The sequence below is a fragment of the Callospermophilus lateralis genome, chromosome 3, assembly GCF_048772815.1.
Source record: "Callospermophilus lateralis isolate mCalLat2 chromosome 3, mCalLat2.hap1, whole genome shotgun sequence".
In the NCBI taxonomy this organism is placed as follows: Eukaryota; Metazoa; Chordata; class Mammalia; order Rodentia; family Sciuridae; genus Callospermophilus; species Callospermophilus lateralis.
The window spans coordinates 102477318-102486889 of record NC_135307.1 but is presented as its reverse complement, the minus strand read 5'-3'; the positions used below and the strand labels follow the sequence as shown (position 1 = coordinate 102486889).

The 9572-nt window shown below is 39.4% G+C and overlaps 1 protein-coding gene across 1 annotated transcript; it reads right to left on the bottom strand.

Annotated features, from left to right (window-relative positions):
* Positions 1-903: 903 nt before the first annotated feature.
* On the bottom strand, positions 904-8812 carry Polr2m (RNA polymerase II subunit M). Its single transcript, XM_076850853.2, has 4 exons — positions 8549-8812; positions 5892-6539; positions 3185-3389; positions 904-1298 (listed from the first exon to the last, which is right to left on the bottom strand). Exons 1-4 carry the CDS (start codon positions 8659-8661, stop codon positions 1155-1157), a joined length of 1110 nt encoding a protein of 369 aa, XP_076706968.1. The 5' UTR covers positions 8662-8812; the 3' UTR covers positions 904-1154.
* Between the last annotated feature and the right edge of the window lie 760 nt (positions 8813-9572).

Below are 9572 nucleotides of genomic sequence, written 5' to 3'. Positions count from 1 at the left end.
GTGTTTTGTCAAAACTTTAAATTTGGACAGTCTCTCTCAAAGAAGTTAAATTTAACTAAATACCAGTAAAATAACACCAATAGTATTTGGAGTTGTTCTAATGAATATTTTATTTTTCCTTTCAATACTTTTAAAGGCTCCACATTAAACAAGGAATTTTTTTTTTTAATAACATAATTTCTCTGGAGACAACCATATAATCATTTAAAATGACAGGAACATGTATATGTAGGAGATTGAGGTTTCTGCAGCCTATATATGCCTCTTTTGGTGGTGGGGAGGGGTATGGGGAGGAGGAAGCAATGTACTGACAACTGACAATTCAGTTATAACTTTGAAAAAATAACCGGTTCTCATACCAAAACATGAATGTGCTACACATGAACCTCAACTGTGAGAGCAAAGAACTCCAGTCAGGTAAAGAATGAGAACAACTACTCCTTTCACTTAGCTCTCAGTCTGCATTTCCTATACCACAACTTACTCCAGGCAAATCTGGTCATCTAGAAAAACCCTCTGCCCCTCCAGCATCTCCTCAAAATATTCCTTATTCCTAATAAGAAGTAAGAACAATTTTCCTAGGGGAAGACAAGAGAATAAAACAAACATTTGTGAAGCATTTTTCTATGAGTGTCTTTCAAGGTAATTCACATCCCAGATCTCAATTACTCCAAGTAAGCATACACACAATGCTTTGGACTGTACTCCCTTCACTGCTCAAAAAAAGAGGGAACTAAGTCTTACTAATTTATTTTAGGTACCTGGGACAACTAAGTGTTTCACTGAAAGACATAATAAATGCTATTTTATAGAGGTAAGAATAAGAAAAAAAGTGAAGCTATCTACTTCCATTTGAGAGGAAAAAAAACATATTCCACTACATACTAAAATATCAGACCAATGCACAACATACCGCAAAATTTTAATACAATATGGTTAAACACAATATTGAAATATTAAACTTTTCAATCACATGAAGATCATCTTCTGAAAGACAAACTGAGCTTTTTTTTGTAGCAACGTTTTTGTAACTTTATAGTTTTCTCCCTCAACAGTGTCTGACACCAATCTTGATACTTGTTATAAAGTCTGATGGAAGATAATGACTTCTCAAAAGTAGAAGATTTAGGAGATAATTCCAATGCCCATCTTCATCATTCATCATCAGAGGACTGATCATCATCTTCATCTCTTACTTCTCGGTACTTCCCTGAAGACTCCCCTTCTGGATTATAACTCTGCATTTTAATATTCAGTCTTTCAGCTAATTTTTGTGCTGCGAGCTTTGCTTGCATCTCCTTTAAAAAAAAGAGCAAAGCAAAAAGTCACACATTCATGTTCTTTTCCTTACAATTTTTCAATAGGAAGTTATAACAGTCACTTAGTACACTCTCTAAACACAAGGAACCTAACTCTGTGTGTCCTATTACAGATACAAAAGGACAATGCATGCAAAAGCTACCAGCCTGCTATAGTTGTAGTTATCAACTTCCATTAATAAACAACACTGGATTGAAGCTGGGCCTGGTGGTACATGCCTTTAATCCCAGTGACTTAGGAGGCTGAAGCAGAAGGATTGCAATTTCAAGACCAGCCTCAGCAACTTAGTGAGACCAAGTCTCAGAAAAATAAAAAAGGCTGGGGATATAGCTCAGTTGTAAAGCACCCCCACCCCAATCCCACAGTTAATATCAAACACACAAAAAAATTTAAAAATAAATAAATAAATAAACATTGCATTGAAATGCCTACCTCTATAAGAACTGAGTAATCACTTCAGCACCCAACAGTTATAAATACAGACACATTAAGTATGTGATTACACACACTGATACAAGAAACAATCAGACCTATCAAATGTTACAAATTACTAACACTGTGTTGATTTCTCTGACAGAACCCTCTTCCCCAGACAGAAGCCCAAGAGTTACATTTCAATGGCATAGGCAAAACCAAGATATTAATACTAAAAAGCTTATTACCCCTTTCTAAATAAAGTCCTACAGAAATTAGTACCTAACCAAAAGTCCAAGCAAGTTTCAGTCTGGTAATGCTTACACACCAAAGGACTTCACTACCAACTGATAAAGGGAACAACGCTCATTCCTCATTTGGCTCTTCCTTTTCTCCGAGATCCCTTAAATGTCTTTATGTCCTTCCCCTCGGGCCATGAATATTATGAGTAGGTTTCTGCCAAAGAAACCAATTTCAAGCTGAAGGGTTTAATTCAACATAAAAATGTCTTAGGACAGGCATTCAAGATCCCAGAGACAATTTATAAAACAATTCTTCAATGCTATAGCTATAACTAGCAATCATTTTCATACACTGAGAGGAAGAGTAAAAAGGAATGCCTTAAAAATGCTAATCCAAACCAAGTGAACTTTTATGAAAAGCCAAAACAGATTAATAAGATAGTTAGTTAGATATTAATTGGTGCATGGTACTTAACTGAAATCTAGATAAGTAGTTATCTAGGAAGTAGGAAAGGATGCTGTCTTCCTGGAGGCTCAAATTATTATCCAAGAATGTCAAATCCTTTCTATAACCCCATGATCCTCACACTATTTGCCCCCATTCTATTAACTCCCATTCACAAACTCTAAAGGTACATGCTTAAATTTCATGCAAAACACACAGATCTTTGGAGAAAGTGCTATATAAAATTGATTTAAGATGCCCAAAGTAGGAAATTCTTTTCTCAGATTATGGTTCAGTGCCCTACTATTGGCAATATAACACTATCCTCCACCCACTCTGTGCTGCCTCTGTATTGATGGAGATGGAAGTCTGGGAGCTATATTTCCCTGGATTAAATTCCACCACTGAGAAGCTATCACATGGATTTTATAAGGCAGAAGAGCGAGTTGATAGTACTGCTATCCTAATGGGAACAGGCAGAAGCATGGGCTGGATGTGAAATTTTGCAGTAGTCTCTCCATAATTCCTGTTAAATCATCACTTTGAGGTTGCAGGTAGTTATGATCATCTCCAGCTGTTTCCTGCAATTTTATTAAGTTTGTAACTAAAAACTAATGGCACATGTCTAAGAACGAATGGTCTCCTCAGCTGACCATTTCTTTAGCACCTAATCCCTTCTATTAAATTCTTTCCTCCTTGATCTACCCAGAGTAAATCCTGACATATGTAAGAAGGGGGGAAAAAATCCTAATGCCCTAAATACCTCATAATTCTGTTTCTGCTGTTTCTGAAGTGCCAAAGAGTCTTCTATGGAAAGCAGCTGTGCAGGCAGATGGTGAAGTGGCAGGAGCCGCGCTGCTGTGATGTCATCAAGATGCTGCTTGTCCCTGCGCCGCCGCTCTGCCAAGGAAACAGGAGACTCTCCCCTCTGAGAATGAGTAGGTGAATCATTCTGATGTGATGGCAAACTAAATAAAGAATTTATGTTATATGATCAGACTATTTCCTTTTTGTGAAGGCAATCAATCAAACACACACACACAAACACACACACACACACACACACACAGAATGGTCTTTAACCCTAATAATCAATTCTTGAACAAAGGTAACAATAAGACGTTTACCCATATTCGTTGCTCTAGCGAGGGTATGTGTATACTCACAGATCTAGGCTCTTTGCCTTTTCCTTCCCCTTTTCACATTTCATGATTGAACTGAAGCTATTTTTTCATTTATTCCCCACAAGAATGTTTGCAAAGGGGCTTACTATCCAGTAGGGAGGAATAAGCATACAAATAGTTTTAGTGAAATATAGTACCACAGATACAGTAAGACACGACCAGTTCCAGGAGAAGAAAGGCAAGTTGTCAGGAAAGCTTCAGGTGAAATCTAGAGTCTTGGAATAAGTGCTTACTATGTTAAGAAGGGGAGAAGGGCATCCCAGGACAGTGAATGGGGGGCAACAGAGGTGCACCATCCAGGAAACACAGAAAACAGACATTTAAGAAAGAGTAGCAGAGATAGATGGGAAAAAAGCTGAGTCCAGACTAAACAAAGTTCCAGTCTATTTAACAAGTTCTGATTTGTATTTTTACAAATTTCACTCTGGCAGCAGTGGAGAGGAAGGGCTGTCAACAAGACTAGAGGGAAGAACAGTCCACATTTACAGCCCAAGAGAGAGATGAGAACCTTCACTTTGATGGAAGATATGATGAAGTAAGAATAATCAGAGATGAAGAACAAGGAAATACATCTCTTAGGTCTTCAAGATTAGCAGACAGTGGTGATGAGGGAAAACATACCTTGGGAAGAAAAGGTGGCGGTGGCATTATTAACATGAGAGATATGGGAGTAAGTAAATTTGGGAAGAGAGACAAGCTCCACTTTGTACATGAACTTGAAGTGCCATGAAACACCCAAGTTGTCATGTTTCTATATTTTATTTATTTATTTTTTTAAAGAGAGAGTGAGGGTGAGAGAGAGAAAGAGAATTTTTTTTAATATTTATTTTTTAGTATTCGGCGGACACAACATCTGTTTGTCGAACCCGGGCCGCACGCATGCCAGGCGAGCGCACTACCGCTTGAGCCACATCCTCAGCCCCCAAGTAGTCATGTTTTATAGCTAACTGGCCATGCAAATCTGAAGTAAGGCTAGAGATAGATGTGGCAGCCTCCAGTATCCAGGCAATATGCAAATCCAGAAGAACATAAAGAAATCAAAAGAAGAGCAGAAAAGCCAAGGAATATGATCTCGTCTTACTGCCTACCCTCTAAGCCTCTGCTCACAGGGAAGCCTGATGCCCACCTGTCTAGAGCTTAACAATCCCTCCATGTCAGTCCTTCTAATTGCAGAGAAAGCTCCTTCTCTCTTAAACTTCCCTAATCCTGGGCAGCCCTCACTGCTATTCCCTTACCTCCCTCTTGTTCTCAAATGACAAGGCCCACTTACTCTTTTTTATTGTTGACTAATTATGCTTCTAGTTTTCCCAAACATCCTCCTAAAAGTGAAGAAAGATATCTCACTGCATACAAGGTAAGTATGAATTAATGCAGTATGATTGTGGTTTTCTACACAACAGAAAAAAAAAAAAAACTGTTTTGAGGTTAAATTAAAAAGAATTACATGGTAGGATTAAACTTTAAAGTCTCTTTTTAAAAACCACCAAAATGTTTTAGGTATTTTCAACTAGGTATTTTCAGTTTTTCAATGAAAGGTAGCAAACAGTAGCTTGACTTTGCATCTGAAATTATATCCTCATAAATCTAGGTTGGTATCAATTACTACTGATTTAAGTATTATATTTGCTTTAAGAACAATTCTTTTCTCTTCAAAGAGCTTTTATTTTCCTGCAGCTCTCAGAAACAAAACTACAACAAAGAACTCAGAAGCAGAATTTGTAACCATCCTCCCCAACTTTTTAAAGTATTTTTTATTTTTAACTCCTCTTGCCTCCCTTTCCCTAGAAATTGTGTTATAATTTAATTTTCTTTACAAATGTATAAACCTAAGGTCCTCATCTAGAACCTAAATGCTCTGAGGAGCATCGTGAGCACACAAATAAATAACTGAAAAAGTCCATCAACTCCTACAACTATTTTTCTCTTAGATTATAGACCAATTGAAGGGGAAGCTGTACACTAAAAAATGGTACTGAAAATAAAAAGCCATACTAAATCCTCTCTTCAATTCTGTTTACTACGAAATATTGGCTAAGAATTCTGAAACATAATAGTCCCCATCTGCTATTTAAAACCCTTTCAATTATTTGGCTTCAAAACTAAAGTATGGTTCAACAGGAATCCTCCACTCCAGCCAGGCTGGTCTCACTGTTTCCACAAATATACTCATTCCTACCTAAAAGGAGCACTCACATAAAGCCCACTGAACTTAAAAGCATTCTTCCAACTTTTTGAATTTCACACATATTACATTCCCATGATAGGTCTATTTCCAATGATACTTACACATTAGTTTTAAATTTATGTAGTGGGGGCACTGGATTTTTGGCTCGCATTTCTAACACTTCCATGTAATGGGGCTTCTTAGGAGTCCTATCACGAAGGCCCATGAAGTTTTCAGTACTTGTGTTTTCTTCCGAGTGATGTATACCTTGGTCTGCAACTGTGATCCTTTGGAAATTATCAATAAACTGGTTGTCAAAACTGCTGGAAGTATCTTCTGCTTGACTTGAAACACAATGCTGAGGGAGATGCTCTCTCGCTTCAAGTGAGGAAGATCCCCTGAATCTGTTGTGGGAAGCTGGGCACTTGTTCACTGTGTACTCAGCCTCTGGAATCTCTTCATCACCTTTTTGAGTAGGATGTACAAGTCCCTGTTTTTCTGAGGTTGTGTTAGATGATTTGATGTTATCTACAAAGGAACAGGCATGAACTGGTGATGAAGTATCAAGTATTCGGTCAGAACTCTGGGCCTTTTCTATATCCACATCAACTCCTGCAATTACTTTTTGCCTTAGCTTACAGTCTAAACTAGCAGAATGAAACAGTTCACGTTTTCCTCTAACCTCTTCACGCTCTGCAATGGCAGCTTTCAGTTTGGCAACAGTGTCTAAGATCTTTTTACCTTTGTCGGGCAATCTGCAAATGAATTTTCTGTCAAATAAAAAAAAAAGTATATGTTAGAGTATTGTTTTTAAACTTGTGATTTTTCATTTAAAAGGCAAAACATTAACCTCGAAGGAAAAAAAACTAATTTTTATGTAAAAATCTGATTTCTAACTGGCCCCAAATGGGAATTAAACAAATAAGACAATTAACCCCCAAAACAAGGATATGCAGGCAGAATATAAATATGACTCATTTGTCTCATCTCATTAGAATTTCAACAAAAGCATTTTAAGAATATACATTATGCATTCCTATTCTGAAAATCCAAAATGCTCCAAAATCTGAAACTTTCTGAGCACTGGATGCCACCAGTAGAAAATTCCAAAACCTGATCACATGTGATGGGTTATGATGGGTTTTCATGCACATGTGAAAACACAGGTGCATAAAAAATATTATATAAAATTACCTTCAGGTTATTTGTACAAATAATGTATGAAACATGGATTTCATGTTCAGACTTGGTCCCATTCCGAAGATATCTCATTATTTATATATAAATATTCCAAAACCTGAAAAGAATCTGAAATTCAAAACACTTCTGGTCCCACCCATTTAGGATAATGAATCTGCTACCTGTGCAAAAATCATTTAAGATATTCCAAAAATCAGCGGTTCTTAAAGCATGATTTCCAAAACAAAGGGCAGGGGAATGGCTCTGGAAGGTCAAAACTATTTTCATAATACTTTCTCTAACTTTCTCACACAAGTACAGTGCAGTTTTCCAGAGGCTATATGGTGTGAATTGAACTTGTTTTTATGTATACGTATCATAAGGAGTTCCCCATTATTTCTGATAAATCAGTAAGTATCAGTAGATATAATACACATAAACAAGAGCTCTTTAGGATGCCAAATAACTTTTTCAAGAGTTCAAAAGGGATCAAAAAGCTAATTCATTGCTATACATTAAAAACTCCTTCTCAAAAAGGCAAAATATCTGTCTCTACTGGTAAGCCCTCAACCCAAATGATTATTTGTCCTTTTTGCTGAATTCCTCTTCTGATTCTGTCTTTAGTCGTGTGGTCAGAAGGTTATATCTTTAACACTTTCACTGCTCCTTCTCTGATATGACATTCCCACAATTTCAACTGTATATATTAACACCTTTGTGCAACTGAGAGTCCTGCTTTCCCAGCCTTCTCCTAAGTGTTATAACCACTTCTCCACCTTTTAATTAATCAAATGTCTGTTATGCTCTCCCCTCAACTCAGCACACCCTTAGTAAAATGAACCTTGCTTGAATCCATTCCTTTCCCTCAATTTTCATGTTTTTGTTAGTGGCTCCCTATGCAGACGAGAAACTTCATTTATCTCTGTCAATTACATATTTAAATTATTCCACACTTGAAGTTTTCCCAATCCTGCTTAACTATCTTCCTTATTCACTTTCTTACAACCCTCTTGTTGAAAACCTCTTTTTGAAAAGACTCTCCTGATGTCCCCTGCCTCTTAATCCTTCAAACCATCATGCACCAAGCTACTAAATAAAGCTGCCTGTAAAAAGTCACCCCATCACATCGCTCCCCTGCTAAAATACGCCGTCTGCCAGCTGAATGAGTACAACTTTCGCGGCCCTAATAAACCACTTTTATCCTTCTCTTCCCATCCTGCAAGAGTAAGATCTAGAGATGAAACTGACAACACGTTTGGGTCACGGTGTGGGGAGGAGGGCAAAGGGATTTGGGATACAGACACTCCTTTCATGGAGCCAAAACAGTAGCTGAGCACATTAAACCAAGGCACAGCTGCTGGCTGGCTGAAACGCCAAGCAGCCGGTGTGTACACGGGCCATCCTCGCAGGCGGTACGTGCTTGGCCAGGAGGAGTCATGGCGTGGCCTTGCGGCCGCAGGCTACCCACTCGTCCTTGGAACTGAAATGGATCTGAGACAAGGTCACCTTTCCCAGAAGAGAACGCGGGAAGAAAATGGGGGCGTCCTAAGGAGCCCGAACCCTAGGAGCACGGCGGTGCCGCCGCGAGACCCCAGCTTACTCGTTGCGCAAAAGTCTCTCCTGGCGCTTCAACATCTCCCCCAGCTCCGCCGAACTCCGCTGCCCCAAGTCCTCTGGAGCTTGGGGCTCGAAGCCGCGAGGCAACGAGAACATTCTGCGGGGGCTGAGGCTGGCGCGGCGCGGGGCAGTCGGCTTCCTCAGCGGGCCCCTCGGCTGGCGCTGGATCCGCGGCCGGCGGCGACTCCGGGGCACGAGCGGGAGTCGCCATTTTCCCGGAAGAACGGGTCTTCTTCGAGCCGAATCGAGCTTTATTGAAACGCCGGAAACAAACAGGGACCGGGAAAAGGGGGCGTCCGGAGGAACGCGAAGGGGCGGAAGTTACGTAAGACGACTCAGGCACCTAGGTTGGCGGGCTTCAGTGTGTCTTCCTCTGCTCATCATCTATATATTTGTTTATTGAAAAAGTATTGAGCACCTTCATGACCTTACCAAGCAGTATATGGAAGTGAACAAAGAGCCACGGCCCCCATTGCTATGAAATTTAGAGTGGTAGAGAGAGAACAACATATAATGGTAAAGTTGAAATAGGGCGCTTGTTAAGATATCTATGAGAAATGAGATTAGAGGAGAGACCCGAATGATGAGCTAGCTATTAGTGAGATAGGGGAGAGAACAGGATTTGGGAGACCACAGCCTACGATGTGGTGCCTCCTAGCCCAGTTTAGTGAAGCCCTGAAATGTTAAAAGTTGGAAGATTTCTTAGAGATCATCCGCATACCTTAATGGGGCTCATTGGCCATTGGAACAGGACTTGACTTTGCAGCACTGCCTGGGGCATGGAAAGACTTTCAGTATCTCTGGTTTCTGCCCACCAGTTGCTATGACAATCCCAAATCATTTTAAAAATCCAAAACACTCCATCTCCCCCTTTTCCAAAGGCCCACAGAGAGGTGATAAGGGATGGGAGGTGCTGTACAAACAGCAGAGAACCTTTCATAATTTCTTTTTATCTGTAGACAAACTGGCACAAAAACTAAAGTAAATATTGCCAAAGCAAAACAAGT

Coding starts and splice junctions, on each gene's coding strand:
- Polr2m (XM_076850853.2), bottom strand. CDS start 8,661: ATGTTCTCGTTGCCTCGCGGCTTCGAGCCCCAAGCTCCAGAGGACTTG. Junction 6,540..8,548: donor GAGAGACTTTTGCGCAACGA/GTAAGCTGGGGT, acceptor TTTATTTGACAG/AAAATTCATTTGCAGATTGC. Junction 3,390..5,891: donor CATAAATTTAAAACTAATGT/GTAAGTATCATT, acceptor TTCTTTATTTAG/TTTGCCATCACATCAGAATG.